The sequence below is a fragment of the Dromiciops gliroides genome, chromosome 3, assembly GCF_019393635.1.
Source record: "Dromiciops gliroides isolate mDroGli1 chromosome 3, mDroGli1.pri, whole genome shotgun sequence".
Taxonomy (NCBI): Eukaryota; Metazoa; Chordata; class Mammalia; order Microbiotheria; family Microbiotheriidae; genus Dromiciops; species Dromiciops gliroides.
Window position 1 is genome coordinate 474,120,625 of NC_057863.1, and position 18,594 is coordinate 474,139,218.

At 39.2% G+C, this 18,594-nt stretch overlaps 1 protein-coding gene across 1 annotated transcript in view; it reads left to right on the forward strand.

Moving 5' to 3' along the window:
• STARD13 (StAR related lipid transfer domain containing 13) overlaps positions 1–18,594 on the forward strand; it is a 681,455-nt gene that overhangs the window by 255,461 nt on the left and 407,400 nt on the right. The window contains exon 5 of the mRNA XM_043992799.1: positions 12,483–12,516. Coding sequence (XP_043848734.1) covers positions 12,483–12,516 — 34 coding nt within the window. The remainder of the gene's footprint in view (positions 1–12,482; positions 12,517–18,594) is intronic.

The following is an 18,594-nucleotide window of genomic DNA, read 5'->3' on the forward strand; positions in this document are numbered from 1 at the left end:
ACCCACACCACATATAATAACAGGCTAGGGCAGACTGATCACACTAGCTCACACACATCGAATTAACTCATATTAAATATGACCTGGTATCATTTATTATTTGCATTAAATTGAATTTTGCCTTATTCAAATTCACACTAGTTGTGACCTAGCTATAGTAAGTACCTACTTAATCACATGTCAGGGATTGTGCTGAATGCTAGGAATAAAAAGACAAAAGGGAATCAATTCCTGACCTCAAGGAATTTACATTCCATCAAGGGAGACAACATGTACATGTATAAATATATACAAAATATATATTTTTTTAAATACAAGGAAATTTTAGCAAGGAAGGCACTAGTAGCTGGGAAGATCAGGAAAATCTGTTTAAAGTGATCCTTGAACTGAGCCTCGAAGAAAACCAGGAATTCTAAGAGTCAGGATGAAAAGGGACTACATTCCAGCCAAGAAGAATCAATGCATAGTCATGGAGACAGAACAGATGGACTCTTGAGAGTTTCAGAAGAAATCGGGAGGTTTGGAGGAAGTGAGGATTTAAAGGGGAAGATCCTTAATTTTATTGAGATGTGTACTGGCTATTTGGTGAGATCAACATAAGTGAGGGAGTAGGATACAGTCCTAGGTGACCTAAACTGTTGGGAGCCAGGGATGATGATCCAACAAAAGAGACTGAGGAGGTAGGAGAACCAGAAGAGAAGAGTATTACAAAAACTGAAGGGAGGGGCAGCTAGGTGGTGCAGTGGATAAAGCACCAGCCCTGGATTCAGGACTCCCTGAGTTCAAATCTGGCCTCAGACACTTGACACTTAACTAGCTGTGTGACCCTGGGCAAGTCACTTAACCCTCATTGCCCTGTCCCCCCCCAAAAAAAAACCACCCAAAAAACAAAAACAAAAAAACTGAAGGGAGAAGGTGTCCAGGAAGCGGGTATATTCACTAGTATTAAAAGCTGCAGAAAGATCTCTTAACTGTTAAACTAACAGATCCCTGATATCTTTGGAGAGAGTACTTTTGACTATGTAGTGAAATCTGAAATCAGATTTTATATACATATGTATGTGTGTGTGTGTGTGTGTGTGTGTGTGTGTGTGTGTGTGTGTGTGTATGTGTATGTATATATAGGGGCGGGGGAATGAGGGTTAAGTGACTTGCCCGGGGCCACACAGCTAGTAGGTGTCAAGTGTCTGAGGTCACATTTGAACTCAGGTCCTCCTGAATCCAGGGCCTGTGCCTTATCCACTGTGCCACCTAGCTGCCCTAGATGATAACAATATTAACAAGGACTATTGAATGACACTTTAAGGTTTTCTTGTTGCTCAATTGTTTGGGTCATTCCTGACTCTTTGTGACCCCATTTGGAGTTTTCTTGACAAAGATATTGAAGTAGTTTGCCATTTCCTTCTTCAGCTCATTTTATAGATGAAGAAACTGAGGCAAATGGGGTTAAGTGACTTGCCCAGGGTCACATAGGTATTAAGTATCTGAGGCCAGATTTGAACTCAGGGAGATGAGTCTTTCTGATTCCAGGCTTTGCATGCCATCCACTGAGCCACCTTGCTGCCCCTAAAACTAAGGCTTAGTTTTCTGTAAATGGGGATAATAAAAATATTTACCTTATAGGATAGTTGTTTAGATCAAGTAAGATAATTTTTGTAAACTGTTTTGCAAACCTTAACAGGCTACATAATTGTCATCTATTATCATCTGTCTACATTTTAAAAATATTGTAATAGTCCAATATGACTGCATATAGGGAAAAAAATGAAAGCTTTTTCAAAAGAAGGGGCTCCAACCTTTCTCGTCAAGCCTGTCTATGACAGGGCTCCTCAGAGTCAGGGAACAGTGCAAGGTCAGGTTTACAGGAGAAAAACAGAAACACAAAGATTAGAATCTAGGGTGAAGGAAATATGACAAACAAATTAAGTTCAGGGACACAGAAAATCAGAACCAATAGCACCACCAGAAGCAATGGTAGCGTCTGTCACAAAGGCAGGAAGAAAGAGATTTTAGAGAAGGCAGAAAGCCAATGCACTGGGGTTTCTAAAATGTCTGGGTCTACCCTGTATGTAGTATGTCTTCCTTTAAGCCCTGACTGGTGAGCACATCTAGTTCTGCTCAAGTTCTTGATATTTCTAACTTAAAGTGGAGGCCTGTGACTCCACTTCCATAGGACCCACAGCCTGGGACTAGCTTAGCGCAGCCTGAGCATACTCCAGATTTGATCCAGGTGCTTCCTCCCCTGGGGGATCAATTCTCACTCTGCCCCCCTCATCCTTTACACATAGCTGGCTGCCCAATTTGTCTGTTTGATTGCAGGGCCTGCCACATTCCCACCCCCTGACACTTGCTTCCATGTCCCTCTCCCCTTTGCAACCCGGGATCCTGCATGATATATCAGGGAGAAAACTGCTAGATTTGGAGTCAAAGGACCTGGATTTGAATCCTGGCTCTGCTTACCACCAATGTGCTGTCATTTCAACTCTTTGCACCTTCCCTCTAAGTCAAGAGAATTAGACTGGGTGGTCTAGAAGGAACCTTCCAGTTCCACGTCTATGATCCCACAATCAAGGCAGGACCAGAGACTTGCTTCAAAGGTGATTAGAGTTGGCTGGTAATGTCATACTTTCCTCCCCACGTGTAGTAAATTAAGCCCTAGTCCTTCCCATTGATTAACTTCTCCAGCTTTCCCTTTCCAGAATAACCTTTTGTTTTGTTTTTTGGGGTTGGTGGGGTTTTTTTGAGGCAAGGGTCATACAGATAGTATGTGTCTGAGGCTGGATTTGAACTGAGGTCTTCCTGACTTCAGGGCCAGTGCTCTATCCACTGCTCCCACTTGCTACCCCACAGCTGTTTTGTTTTGGTCAGAGTGCCTTTTTGAGCCTTTCTTTATTGTGAAATAGTGGAGAGATTTCTGGTTTTAGAGTTGGAGGACCTTAGTTGGAAATTTGTTAACACTACTCACTATGATTTTGGACCAGTCAATCACATAACTTTTCTGGCCCTTCATTTCTTTAGCCATTTCTCAAGAGATCTCAGATATCTTCCTCTTACATTCTTTCTACCTTCTGGTGCTCAGTGACATGGCTCCAAGCCCTGCTGCTCCTTTTTCTCCTAGCCTCTGACACAGAGAACCAAGGGAAGGGGTCAGCACAATCCTTGCTCCAGGCTATTATTTTCAGACCCTCCCTCAGCCACCACCTCTCCTTTAGGGTTTGCTCAATCCTGTCAAGATCCTTCAGACTGTTGCCTACAAACCTCCAGATCAACATGCTTCCTCTCAAATAAGTTCAGTTCCCACTGGCAATCTTCTTCACCCCCAGCATTCAGTGCCCTGTCTCCCAGTTTCTCAACATCCTCAATTCCTATGACCTCTGTCTCCAGTTTTCTTCAACCATACGCTCCTGAGAGTAATCATTTATTTGACTTTCCCACCCTGTCCAACCCCAATTGAATTTGCCCTGGGTTTCAGAATCCCTAGTTATAGCTCTACTGGGGCATATATGATGAGATGAGTTTCCCAAGTCCCTGTAATTTTAGCAGCTTTGTAAAGCTGTTACTTAAAATATTGATCTAGAAGCTAAATTTCTTATGTTGTTATTTTAGAATGATCCCTCTCATATTAAACAGGACTGAACTGAAGCCAGAAAATAAACTATAATCAGGAATATTATTAAGAAACTTAGTTTGCCTTCAGTGTGTTTTCTCAGATTTTTCTTCTCATAATTCCGTATCAAACAAGAAAAAGGGAAAAAAAAAGTGGTCCCTTTTTATTTCTACTAATCAGAAAGGAAATGAAGCCACCCAAATATATCATATGCCATCTATAATCTATGTTATACTATAGGATTATAGAGTTTTATGTTTTCTTTACAGATGAATTCTAAAATATAAAAATCTTTTTATTAGCCCCAGATGTTGTATGCTTATTAAAATGCCATGGCTTATCAAATAAAATCATTTCAGACTCATTCACTATACTAGTGAGGTTTATTGCATTAGAAGACCCTAGAATTATGCCTCATGCTTTACTACTCTCTTTTTAAAAATGACAGAAGCAATGGAATTGCTATTGTGAACCTGATTCTAAACAACAAAGAACTGCTTGCTGTAGTTGAAATGATAGAAACAAACCTTAGAGGAAAGTGACTAGCCCATTTCATAATGTATGATTAAGAAGGAGACAAAATCTGGGTATTGTCTGTCACAGCTGTGGATTTGAAGAGAACTGATTTCAAAGGCTTCGAAGAAAAGAGGAGTAGGGTCCCATGGTCAAAAATTTTAGAGGGAAAGACAGCACAGAAACTATAAGAAACTCTCAAGGATGAAATTCGAGAGAGGGAGAGAAACCATTCTAACAAGGAGGAAAAGAGACATGTGTCTATGCAGAGGAATATCACTGACCATTTTAGATTTTTTAATAACGTGTAGAAGATAGAAGTTAGCATCTCTAATGGATCACAAATGTAAATGTGTGACATGGTGTTGAAAGTTTAGTGTCAGAATGAACTGAGGCTGGTAAGGAATGCTAAGGATAACAAAAAAAAAAGACATTTTATTTATATTGAGGAAAAGAGAAGGCTTAAAGCAGTGATAGGATTTCTGGGTTACAGAAAGATTGATAGTTTATAGAGGCAAGGCAAAACTACTCAAGTCTAACTTCGCTTTTGTTTTCTTTGCCAAGATGAATGATGCTTAAAAGGGAAAGGACAGAACAAAGTTGATGATGAATTGAAACCCATAAAAGTAGAGAGATAGTATGAATACTTAGCTGACCTTAAGGAATTCAAGTCACCAAGAGCTGTGAACATCACAGGGTTCTGAAGGAGCTGGCAGGGGCAGCTAGGTGGCACAGTGGATAGAGCACTGGCCCTGGAATCAGGAGTACCTGAGTTCAAATCTGGCCTCAGACACTTAACACTTACTAGCTGTGTGACCCTGGGCAAGTCACTTAACCCCAATTGCCTCACTAAAATAAAATTTAAAAATGTAAAAAAAAAAAAGATCACTGAAGGAGCTGGCAGATGTGATTGCTGAATAATGGTTGAACAATCAGTGTTCTTACAAAGACCCTTGAGTCTAGGAGAAGTGACACAGGATTGGAGAAGGTCAAATAACAGATTGATTTTTTTTTTTGCAGGGCAATTGGGGTTAAGTGACATGGCAAGGTCACACAGCTAGTAAGTATTAAGTGTCTGAGGCCAGATTTGAACTCAGGTCCTCCTGAATCCAGGGCCAGTACTCTATCTGCTGTGCCACTTAGCTGCCTCCAGATTGATTTTCAAAAGGGAAAGGAGTGGAGACTTCTAGCTATAGGCCAGTGAGTTTGACATGGATTTCTTGCAAGATTTTAGAATGTGTTACTACAGAGATAGTGAAGATCTCTTTTTGGAATCAATAGAATCCCAATGAAAACTTACAGGGTATGTATGAAAAAATTATGATACTAGGAACATTTATAATTAACGTTAAGAAAAGAAAAGAAAAGGAAGCAGCAAACACAAAGAGCCAAAATGACTTCATCAAGAAAAAGTTGTACCATGCTAACCCCATTTCCTTTTTTTGATAGAATAATGAGACCGGCAAATTTTAGAAATACATTAGATACAATTTACCTACATCTTTGCAAAGAACTTGACAAAGTTGTTCATGATATTTTTGTGGAAAATATGAAGAGATGTAGGCTATACAGTCATGCTGTTATGTGTATTCAGCATTAACAGAATGACCTCTTCCAAAATATAGTCATTTTCAACTGGCAAAGAAGATGGGATGAAGACCTTCAGTGATCTATACTTTTCTGTATGCTAAGTAACATTTTTTCCTTTGACTTGGGGAAAAAGGCATAGATGGCATGTTAATCATATTTGCAAATGATAATGTTGGAAGGGTCAGGATCTGAAAAAATCTTAACAGTTCTTAAAATTGAGCCAAATCTAACAAGATAAAGTATAATAGGAATAAATTTTATAACAGGAATAAATTTTTATACTTAGGTTCAAAACATCAACTTCACAAGTACAAGATGAGGGCAGCCTAGCTATATATTTGTTTATCTGGAAAAAAAATCAGGGAATTTTAGGAAGCCACAAATATATATATATATATATATATATATGTCATCTTGGGTTTAATTAGGAAAGCTCTTCTCTGTGCAGCTCTGCCTCACTTAAATCCAATTCATGAGCAAGTCAAGATATCACCCTTGTGATATCATTGATCCTCCTTGAGAAGGAAGGATGAACAACAGCAACAAGAAAGACATCATGTCCAGGGTGAAGGAAGTGATAGTCCTACAGAAATTTTCCTTGGTCAGACCACATCTTGAGTACTATGTTTAGTCCTAGAAGACATACTTTATGGACAGGACGGATAGCCAGAGAGTATCTAATGAGGGATGGCCAGGATAGTACAGTCTTAAGAGCATGCAATGACAGGATCAGTTGAAAGAGCTTAGAATTCTTATCCTAGAGAAGACTTAGGAAGGAAACGATAGATGTCTTCAAACATTTGAAGTGCTGTCTTGTAGGTGAGAATTTGAACTTGTTCAGCTTGGCCACAGGGAATAGGACAAGGAGAAATAAGTGAAGGTTGCAGAAAGGATAACCACTCAAAACATTGCAGAGGGGACTCTTTTCCAAGTACAGGTTGGGATGACTCTCAAAGTTGCTTCTTAATTCTGAGATTCTGTCCTTGATTTTCAAACTCCTAGCAAAAGTAGTCCTATGTTCACTCCATTTTCTCACCACTAATTTCTCAAACCTTAGTTAGCTACCTGGCTTACATTCCCTGTGGTCTACTAAGATTACTCTATGTCTCAGTTCTCATCCCATGGCCTTTCTGCAGCATATGATGCTATTGATTACTTATTCTTGTTTGACACACTCTCCTCCCCTGGCTTTTATTCCCTCCTAGTTCTTCTCCTACACGTTTGTTGATTTCTTCTTTTTCTGACCATCTCCTTGTCTAGTTCTTCTTCCTCCTACCTACCTACTAAATGTAACTATTTCCCAAGGCTTTTCATTTGGCCCTCTTCTCTTGCTACACTCTTTTCCTGGATAATCTCCCCTACTCCCATAGCCTAAATTATCCCTTCTTTGCAAATGATGCCCAAGAGGGTTTTAGCCCAAAACCAGAAACTTGACATTGCTCAAGTTTCCATCTGTCTTCTCTCCATCTCCACCTGGATACCCATAACAACAACAGCAATACTTAGACCTGGAAAACACCTTAAAATGTTCATTTCAGACTCCATTCTCTTCTATATTTCAACTCCTAAAATTCAACATGTCCAAAACTGAATTCATCCTTTCCCCTCAAAACCTGCCCTCTTCTCCCAACTCTATTTGTACAGATGACATCACCATTATTTCAGTCACCTAGGCTTAAAACCTCAGAGTCATCTTTGAGATTAGATGTCTAATCTGTACCTTACCTCTCACATTCACTAGATTGCCAAGGAGGTCTTGTCAGTTTTACTTCAATATTTGTCTCTTCCATCCCTTCCTTCTCTTCCCCACCCACTGTCACTTCTGCCACCCTTTTCAGTCCCTTATTCAACTCTCACCTAGAGAGACCTATCTGGTCTCCCTCCTTTTAGTCTCTCCCCTCTTTGATCTCTCTCTTGAACCACTGCCCAAGTAATTCCCTGAATGCTCATCTAATCATGTCATTCCCCTGCTCAAAAGCCCCAGGGGCTACCCATAATGTAAAGGATAAAATACAATCTCCTTATTTTCAAGGCCTTCCATGGCCTGGCTTCAATTTGATTTCTAGCTATAATTCATATTCATAATAATAGCTGACATTTATATAGGGCTTTAAGGTTTTCACATTTGATCCTCACACCAGCCAGGTAAAACGGGTGCTCTTACTGCCCCCATTTTACAGGTGCAGAAACTGAGGAGCAGAGAATTTAAATGACTTTCACATACTCTACATTCCAGACAAACCAGACTCATAGTTATTCCCTGTTCTGATTCTGTGGCTTTGTGTATATCATCTCTCACATCTGGATTGAACTTGCTCCATATCTCTGACTCTGGAAAACTTTTGATTACTTCAAGGCCCAGCTCTTGATGCCACTTATTCTGTGGGATCTTCCCTGATGTTCCGAACTAGAGAAGCTGTATCTCTCCCCAAGTCTGTCATGCTTCTGTTCCTGGGCACTTTCATCATTTGTAATAACCTGTATTCAATTTGTGTGTCTTACCCCCTTAATAAAATATAAACTTTTTAAGGACAATTAGTACTGTGCCTATTTTTACCTTTATATACATAGTTCCTAGCACATAGTAGGTACTTCATAAGTGTAATATTGAGTATGTCATAATGGATAGAGTACTGGGTTCAGAGTCAGGAAGAGCTGAGTTCTAATCTTTCCTCAGACCTTTATTAGCTGTGTGGCCTTGGGCAAGTCACTTACTTCTCTGTCTTTCTAGGTAAAGCATAGGTAAAAGGGGAATAATAAGAGCATGTGTTTCATCAGGTGATGAAATAATATATGTAAAGGGCTTTCCAGGGCTTCAAAGTGCTACATAAATGAAAGCTATTATTAATAAATTAAGTTGCACCTTGGACAAGCCTCCAAATGGACAGAACTGAGGTGAAGGTTGAGCTAAATCTTCTTTGAAAAACTACATTTCTTTAGATGATAGACTGTCATGGTGAATGGCTGCAGGAGCCCACTATTACCACTGCAATATTGTTGAAAGTATTGGTGAAACATGGAATACAAGGATTTCCAAACATTCCAAATTCAAAGGGTAAGGGAAAGATAGTTAAGGTGGATATAGATATGCTACAGTTATGATCTACGTTCAGGGAGCAGAATGATGGGCAGCTGCACTGGTACCTTGGGTCCCTTGGTATACAGGAGAGCCCAGTCTTTGGATGATATGGACATCAGGATGATTAGGTGTAGATCAATGACAATCTGTATTGCTGAAGAGTGTACTCACACAGCTAGAATCATGGATCACTCAAAATAAAGGTATAATTCAAACGTTTTCAAGTCAGAACAAATAGATTTTAATTTAACTATTAATCCCAATTGAACCATGAAAACAAACACTGCTTCATGAAACTTGGGCCTAAGAGAAATCAGAGTAGAGCCAATAGAAACAAGGCCATGATTGTTTTTAAGTAATTCTAAGGGGTTTAAAAAATTTTTTTTTCTTGGCTTGCTTTTAATAAAGCTATCTGTTTTCAGAGAAACTCTGAAAACAGGGAAACTTTTAGTTGTTGCTACTAAAAAATAATTGCCTTCTCTTCAACCAGTGTAGAAAATGTAGGCAGTATAGATAATATGTAGTCTTTGCAGCAATATATATTTTTAGAGTATTTACAAAACTGTGTGTTAATATTTTGAATCCAAGGCAAATTCAGCCAATAATGTTAATTTAGTAGGAGTAATTAAGGAATTCAATAATGAGCTATCATTTTGCTTGATCAGTTTCCAGTGGCAGGGGATACCATGTTGGACTGCTTTGTTTTATTTTTCTTCTAGCGAGGGATCCTTGGACTCAATTGCAGGTTACAGTGATTTTGAATCTTTCCCTTTTGTCTACATATTTACCCATAATGCACACCTATTTTTAAATTTTAAAGAATTCCAAATGGATTAAATAAAATAATTTTGGTTATAAGATCAAGACTGTCATAATGGACCAGATTCACTGCACCTATTTAATGCTCATATATCTTATGCCCATCGAACAGAATGTACTGTTATTGGTAGCTATGTTTGCCCTGCCCTGGAAAAATTATAACCCTTTCATTTCTACTTGGGCCTTATTCCCTGTTTCATGGGCTATTATATTAGTGGAATTCAGGCCTCTACTCAATATATCTCTGTGTTTGAAACAAGCAGGTGGAAATTGTGCAAATAGTTAATAGTAAAGTGAATCATTCCTTTATCATCTGGTTTATTTACCTTGGGGTTTTATTTGCTGTTTCTTGTTAGAATGGTTTACTACTTTGGGTGGTGAACAAACGGTTTCTTTGTAGTTCAAGAGTGGCAGGTGTTGAAACAGCTTTTTGCTAAGACTTGGTCAAAAGTCATTCATGCCTTCACTCACTTCATTGATCATTGGACTGCCTCAAAGGATGGGACTTCCCAGTAAAATATGCTCAGATATTGATCTTATTTCATTCATATGTCTTTTCTTTTCTTTTTTTTTTTTGGTGAAGCAATTGGGGTTAAGTGACTTGCCCAGGGTCACACAGCTAGTAAGTGTCAAGTGTCTGAGGCTAGATTTGAACTCAGGTCCTCCTGACTCCAGGGCCAGTGCTCTAGCCACTGCACCAACTAGCTGCCCCCATTCATACCTCTTAACTGGTGTTATTGCCTTTCCCAAAGAAGCTATTCCCAAATGCAATTACATCCTATACACAGTTGGTAAAGTAGATTCCTTAAACGGTGCTACCCTCAGACAAATGCAACCAATGAGTTCACAGCTATTATGGCAATAGAGAAATTACAAGTGGTAAGAGTTGCTAGGGAGATCCATGTCTTTCCCTCTTAATCAGACAGCTTATACTTTCCTACTTCAATGGACCACTAATGTATTTTTTTTTTTGCTGGGCAATGAGGGTTAAGTGACTTGCCCAGGGTCACACAGCTAGTAAGTGTTAAGTGTCTGAGGCCAGATTTGAACTCAGGTCCACTGCACCACCTAGCTGCCCCACCACTAATATCTTTGATGTGGGTGAGTGAAATCACCTTCTAAGAGTTCAAAACACAATCAATCCACCCCTTATCATCCTATGTAATTTTTGTCCATTTTCTCCCATAGTCCTTCACAGAAGGTCCACCCAACATGCTGGAGACTGTACTGGGAACCATCCATTAAAGTCTTCTCTGGGCCTCACTACTTAGAACAGTGCCTGGCAATGTTGGTTGGTTGGTTGGCTGATTCACGTGACTCTGGGATCTCAAAGGCTATGTCAGCAGCAGACCATCTGATATAGGAGGACCAGCTTAGCTAAATATAGAGATATTCATCACCAATAGGCTGGCCATCATGGGTAATTTGTTCTTTTGGCCATGACAGCAACCCAGGAAACAATCCGAGAAATCAGGTTTTTGGGTTTTTTTTTAAAAAGTGTTCTAAGGAGTACAGTATGTTCTACTTGCATATTTTGAAAATGTAAATTTGTTCTAATGGTATTGCTATTATGGAACATTTTGAACATAATTCAAATTTCAAATTAGCTTCTGCCCAATTTTTTTCCCTGAGAAACCGAAAGAATGCAGAAAAATGTACAACACAAAAGCTTCACCTCTAATTCCAGTGCCTTCTTCCACAAGCAAATTCCAGATCTTTGTCAAAGGAAAGGGGCATATTAATTGTCTCTGGTCCATACCATCCTCTCCCCACCTTCAGATCTTTCAGCCACGGCCTTTTTTTAGAGGCATGTAGTTATGGCCTATCCACCTTGCTTGTAGCGTCTGCGTAAATGCCCAGATATGGCCACTATTTATTGTTTTTCCTGGCGTCTTTCAGTTATCCTAACCGACTGTTAAAAACCTTTCATATTTTTTTTTTACCACAGAGTGCTGGAATCTTGAAGACCTGAGTTCAAATCTAACATCAGACACTTAGATGACACTAGCTGTGTGATCTAAGCAAATCACTTGGCCTCCTCTTGCCTCAGTTTCCTCATCTGTAAAGTTGTAACAATAATAGCATCTCCTATCCCAGGGTTGTTGTGAGTTTAAATAAAAGCACTTTGTGAACCTTAAAGTGCTATATACGTGCCAGCTATTAATATTATTAATGAGTGTCTGGCACATAAAAGGTAATAATTACATAAATAATTAACATAAAGGATAATAATTCCTTCTTGACTTGATTTCCCTTTATCTGACACCCTTATGTCCTTCAAGAAGGAATTTGTTGTTGGTATATAGATGCAAACTGAAAACATGGGCAGAAAAGGGGAAAGGAAAGTGCATAAAAAATAGGATCACCAAAGGCAAATATCACTTATTTCCCAGTTTCTTCTATCATTGACTCTGGACCCAATAGTGTAAGTGCTGAGATTATTCTATACTTTTGAAGATTGTATCAAAGAAGAGGCTTCTACTGTTTATCTCCCCTTTTCTTCAGAAAACCATACTTGGATTTTCACATGAATCCTTTTTGCAGATGCTTCCAATTACAACCATGGGTGGCAATGCCTTGTCACCCACCTACTGCTCTGCAGTGCCAGCAATCAACATGGACGAATCTTCCCTATATATAACTGAGTGCTCTACTGTTATTTACCCAGGGCCGTTTGGATAATACCATCAGGTTTTAACTCATGAGAGTCATGACCTCCTCCTGCCCTGGAAGACCTTTTAATCTTTTGGTTCTGGATGCCATTTAACTGGGAGTATTCAATCTTGTTTGAATGTTTTCTGTCCATTAATGGCATTTATGATTGGGGGTGGGGTATGATATTGAGATAATCAAACGGTGATTTTCTTCTTACAGGTGCTGCCTGACAAACAGGTCAAGGAGAGAGCTGGTAAGTCTGTTCTATGACATGTGCTTATACTTTTGTTTTAGACAAACTTGTAGTTTAGAGGAGTCATGCACGGGTTGCATGTCATTAAACTCTGAATGTGCTTATTGATGAATCATTAATGGAAAGCTGTTATGGATTCTTCTTCAATATTGCTTGTTCCAAGGATCCATGATTTTATTCACAGCATCTCATAATGACCCCATTCACCTTTTTCTCCTCCTTTTCATCTTCCTTCCACTACCATGCTGGGGAACTGCCTCGCCAGAAGCATTAGTATATACACTAATCTCTTACTCTGAGTTGACTCATTTACTTAGCATAGGATGTTAATGAGAGCAGGGCAGTGGATTTTGATCCACATTAAGAATAGTTATTAGCTTCACACAGAGAAAAAAAACTCTTTCCTAACTTTAATCTCTACCCCTTAGCATGCTGATGCTTGATGTTTTTCCTCTGTGGAATAAATCAAAAAGTGTGAATGGCTTCATGTAAAACTATGATAACTACTAAAAAAAATCTTAGAGCATGGGTCCTTCTAACAGGTATATATCTATGTTTCGGTCAATCTTTTTTCAGTCTCTATGGCCCCATTTGGGGTTTTCCTGGCAAAGACACTGGAGTGGTTTGTCATTTCCTTCTCCAGCCCATTTTTGCAGATGAGGAAACTGAGGCAAACAGGGTGAATTGACTTGCCCAGAGCCACACAGCTAATAAGTGTCTGAAGTGAGATTTGAATTCAGGAAGATAAATTTTCCTGACTCCAGGTACAGCACTTTAACCAATGAACTACCTAGCTGCCCCACTGACTAACAGGGATCTATCTATAGATCTATAGATATATACATTAAGTATAGGACATAGGTATAGCGCATATGTTTATGTGAATATGTATGTATATACAAAAATTAGCACTTACAAATCTGAGTGTGAATTTTTATTGAGAAAATATTCACCATCAAAAAGTTAGAACTACTTAGGTTTATTTTAGAAGGGGGATGCAGGGGGTGTATACCTTTAGTTCCAGTTTTTGTATTAGCTGCTAAAATGGATACAACACTTGAAGGATCTGATGTATACCTTTAAATCTTAGTTTTTACAAAATATTGTGAAATACCTTTAAATCCTGGGTTTGACATGATCTTGCAAAATGAATGTAGGAAATGCTTAAAGGATCCTTGATTGCATCAGTACCTATTGCTAACCATCTGGACAAGTATGTCCTAAGGAATTGCCTGAGGCAAGATTTGAATCCAGGTCTTCTTAATTCCACACCTAGCAGAGCTCATGCTAGGCTATTTTGAAGTGCAAGGAAGGCAAGAAGAACATAGTACAACACTGCTTTTAAGCTGTTTTTTCCTGACTTAACTGAACAGTGTTCAAAAAACAATGAACAAACAACAGAAGACTTTATCCCCAGATACTTAAAAAAAAAAGGCAGTTAGGTGTTACAATGGATCGAGTGCTGGGCCTGGAGTGAGGAAGATTCTTCTTCCTGAGTTCAAATCTGGCTTCAGACACTAGCTGCATCACCCCGGACAAGTCATTTCACCCTGTTTGCCTCAGTTTCCTCATCTATAAAATGATCTGGAGAAGGAAATGTCAACCCTTTTCAGTATTTTTGCCAAGAAAACTCCAAATGGGATCATGGAGAGTCAGACATAGCTGAAAAACATCTGAAAAAATAATTCATAGGGATATCTGCTGGTTGCAGATTGACTTAGAAAACTACATGTTAACATTATCTATCTTTTATTGGATCTTATCTATTTTCTTCAGTATTTCCCAATTATATTTTAACCTGTTGCCAGCATTCCCAGGCCAAGAGTTTGACACCTCTGGATTTAGCCCATTCAAATTCCAGTATCAACATTTACTAGCTGTTACTTTTTGCTCCCAGAGCCTCTAATTCTTCATCTGTAAAATAGATATAAGACCTCACTACTTCTATCTCAGGGTTGTTGTGGGGAAAGCTCTTTCTAAAGCTTAACAATCTATTTAAATGTGAGCTTCTTCCAACTCATCCTTCCTTAAAGTTGAATACATTCCTCTAAATAGTAAATCGTTCTATAATGAAAATGCTGGGTGCTTCATTTCTCTTGTTAAAATATCTACCTGTATCTGAGTGTGTAAAGGACATTTACCTTAACAAATAAATAAGTAAAAATAATAAAACCATGCTTCATCTTAGAAATGACTGAGGAATAAACCTGAATCAGAAGCATGTTGCTTAGAAAACTAATCATTTTAACTAGACAACAAGCATAAAAATGTGAATTCATTTCTCTTTTTTGGCTACATAAAACTTTAATTCATCTAGGCTCAGATACACATTCCTTTGTGGCATTTAAAGCTCTCTGTGTACTGGCTCCAGCCTTGCTATAAGTTATTTCCAGCTATATGTGATTTACCTTCATAGATGCTACTGGCAATCAACTTTGATGTTCTTGTATGACTTTCCAGAGGCAGGATTTGAATCCAGGTCTCCCTGCCTTTGTATTGGCTGTCTTCCATGCCAGGAATGACTTCCTCCTTACCTGTATCTATTAAAATCCCTAGTATCCTTCTAAACTCAGAACAAGTCCTACATTCTATTCAAAAGCTTTACTGATTTCCTCCCAAGCTGCTAGTTCCCTCCTCAATCGATTACATTGTTTTCTATTGGTTGTTTGGTTGGTTGGGTTTTTTGTTTTTTGTTTTTTTTGGTATATACATATATGTGTGCATTTCTCTCCCCTAATAAAACATAAGATCCTTTCATAAAGAGACTGTCATTTTTGGTCTTTTTCCCCCTAGTGCCTCATACGTAGTAGCTGCTTTTTGATTTATTTTGTTTATATTCAACATATTTCCCTCACTCAGGTCTTACTAGCTGTGTGACCCTGGGCAAGTTACTTGACCCTGTTTGCCTCAGTTTCCTCATCTATAAAATGACCCAGAGAAGGAAATGTCAAACCACTCTAGTATCTTTGCCAAGAAAACTCCAAAGCCTCTGGTGCCTGGCAATAGTAGGTGCTTAATAAATGCTACTTGATTGATTTTTGGACTGATTATAGGTCTCAGGACTAGACCTGTGATTTTATGGACATAGTGGATTCTCTTTACCAATATGGTAGGTCAGCACCTTCTCTATATGTTAGTTACAGCCTCAGAGAACTGCCCAGGGCACTAAGGTCAGGTACCTTGCCCAGAGTTATAGAGTTAGTATGCGTCAGATCCAGAACTGAAACGAAGCTGTGCTGGCTCAGACATCAGGTCTCTCAATCCTTCTTAATTTTAGTGCCTTCCTTCTGTTAGTTATTCCCTATTTATCCAGCATGTAGTTTGTTTGTATGGGCTTACCTGCAAGTTGCCTTCAAGCTGCCTTAGATGGTGAACTACTTGACAGAGGGACAGTCGGGGCAGCTAGGTGGCGCAGTGGATAGAGCACTGGCCCTGGATTCAGGATAACCTGAGTTCAAATCCAGTCTCAGATCCTTGACACTTACTAGCTGTGTAACCCTGGGCAAGTCACTTAACCCCAATTGCCTCACCAAAAAAAAAAAAAGAAAGAAAGAAAAAAGAAAGAGGGACGGTCTTTGATTTATTTTTTTATCCTCAGCACTTAGCATAGTGCCTGGCACATAGTAGGTGCTTAATGTATGTGGATTGACTATGTATGCCACAGTGCCCTGATGTTTCTCCCACTACTAGATAAAATTTTATTTTTTCGTCTAACTTAAATCGAGAGAGAGAGAGAGAATCAGCTACAATTTTTACCCTTGAAATGACAAGTATTTTTTGGTTGCAGTTTAATCTCTAAAAAGGTCAGCATTTGGTGACCCATCGTATAATAGCAGGCTCTCATACTGTGATTTTTGCATACTGGGAGGTAGAATTTTTGCCCATAAAAGTCCTCGTTTTTTAGCTGTTGCAATTCACACTGCCTTTTGGTGCTTGGTTTCCATCAGGGGAAATGAATAGGAAAGCAGGCAGGCAGAAAACTAGAAAGAAGCAAGTCCATTTCTATAGAAGTAATTAGAGAGAGCAACATGAGAGTAGGAAAGATCAGTGAAGGGTGGCAGAGAGCAATTTTTCTGCACATGTAAATCTGATGAATGTGGTAGGCGACTCACTCAAATTCCCATATAACTGAAAAAAAAAAAGACTTTGAAAATGACTCTAAGTCTTTTCTTTCCCTGTCTTCCATGACACCCTTGGCTAATTTCAGTTTTGGTGGTGATTCTTTCTTGCTGTTTTAAAAAGGGAGGACTAGCACAGTCTTTGTCTAATTGGATTCCTCCACAGGCCTATCCAGGCCTTTTGGCACTCAGCTGCTTGGTGTATTTTTGTGTGGAGGGAGCTGCAATATTTCAGGCTGACTGAAGAGGCCACTGTTAGTACATATTGGCACAGGGTGCAGAGTGAAACAGGAAGAAGGAAGTGTCCTTGACTGGAGTTCAGTATTTGTAGTGGTGGTGATGACCTCAAAATGTACTTTTCTTATTTACTAAAACTCTGCATAGATTGAACCATATTCTTGTTACTTTCCATAATGCAACTAGGGGTTAAACGGGCAGTCCAAATGTAATTCGGAGATATAGCAGGAGGTCAACCCAGGGATGGGCCAGGGCAAGACATGAATTGCTACAGATATTTGTGTTGCTTCAGTTATACACTCTAGAAAGGAGCATAGATTTAGAGCTGAAAGAGATGTTAGAGTTCATCCATCCAAACCCCTTATTTTATAGATGAGAAAACTGAAGGGTGGAAGTGAGGAGGAGGTACTTTCCAGGCATGATGGAAAAGCACTGGAGGTAGAAGATGGAATGTTAAGTTCAGAGAATAGAAAACAGACCACTTTGGTTGAAACACAGAGTACATGTGAAGGGGAGTCATGTAAACTAAGTCTGGAAAGGTCTACTGGAGCCAAACCATAATGGATGACGCTCACTTTCATTTTAACCAAACACAATATCTGACTTTTATCACCATAGAGGCCCCACCCAAGACTGATTTGAGTGAAACCAGTCATTACCAGACAAAGCAGAAGTGACTTGTCCAAGATCACATAGGCAGTAAGAGGTGGAGCAGGGATCCCAACCCAGGTATTCTGGCTCCAAACCGAACCCTCCTTTCATCACAACATGTAAGAGGTGCTTTTTCTAAATAACCGTGCTGTATTTTCCTGGACTCTATAATGGGACCTTTAAATTAGAAATTAGGTGTCCAATCATATACACAAAGGGTGACTTACTTCAGAGCCACTAGAGGCTTCTTTCACTTAAATCAGACTTTGATGGAGCCTCAGCTCTGATAAAAGTCAGATGTTACATTTGGTGAAATGGAAGTAAATGGCATCTATTATGGTCTGGCTCCAGTAGACCTTTCCAGACGTAGTTCACACGACTCCCCTTCACAAACTCTGTGTTCCAGCCAAACCGGTCTGTTTTCTATTACCTAAATGTAGCACTTGGTTGCCCACCTCAGTACCTTTCCAGAGTGTCTAGAACATCACTCCTTGTCAGTTCCACCTCTCGAAAGCCAACCTTGTTTAAGGAGTCACTTAGGCAGCTCTTCCTCCTATGGGAAGCCTTTCCTGATACCCCTAGTTCTCAGTACACATGCCCTACTCAAAATACCTTGTTTTTATTTATCTATATCAGTTAGTTATCTCCCCACTTCTAAACTCCCAAGAAAAGGACCATTTTTCATCTTGTCTTTGTCTCCCCAGTACAATATACATAGTAGGTGCTTAATAAATGCTTGTCAAGCATTGGACTCATTCTAACTGAACACAAAAATTAGCTACATTTTCTGCAAAGGTTAAATGTCATTTAAACATTAAAGTATGTAAACAGTAGCTGACTGCCCTGGAGAGCATCAGGAAATTTACAGTCCTGACTTAGCTTTATCTCATTGTATGACCCTGGGAAAGTCATTTGTGCTCTTTGGTCTTTAGTTTCCTCCTTGTAAAATGAGGAGATTGAACTCTATGGTCTCTAAGAACTCTTCCCACCCTGACATTCAATGAATCAAATGCATTCCATAACCATCCTTTAACAATTAACCCCAAAAAGCTATCTTTTGTTAAATAGAATA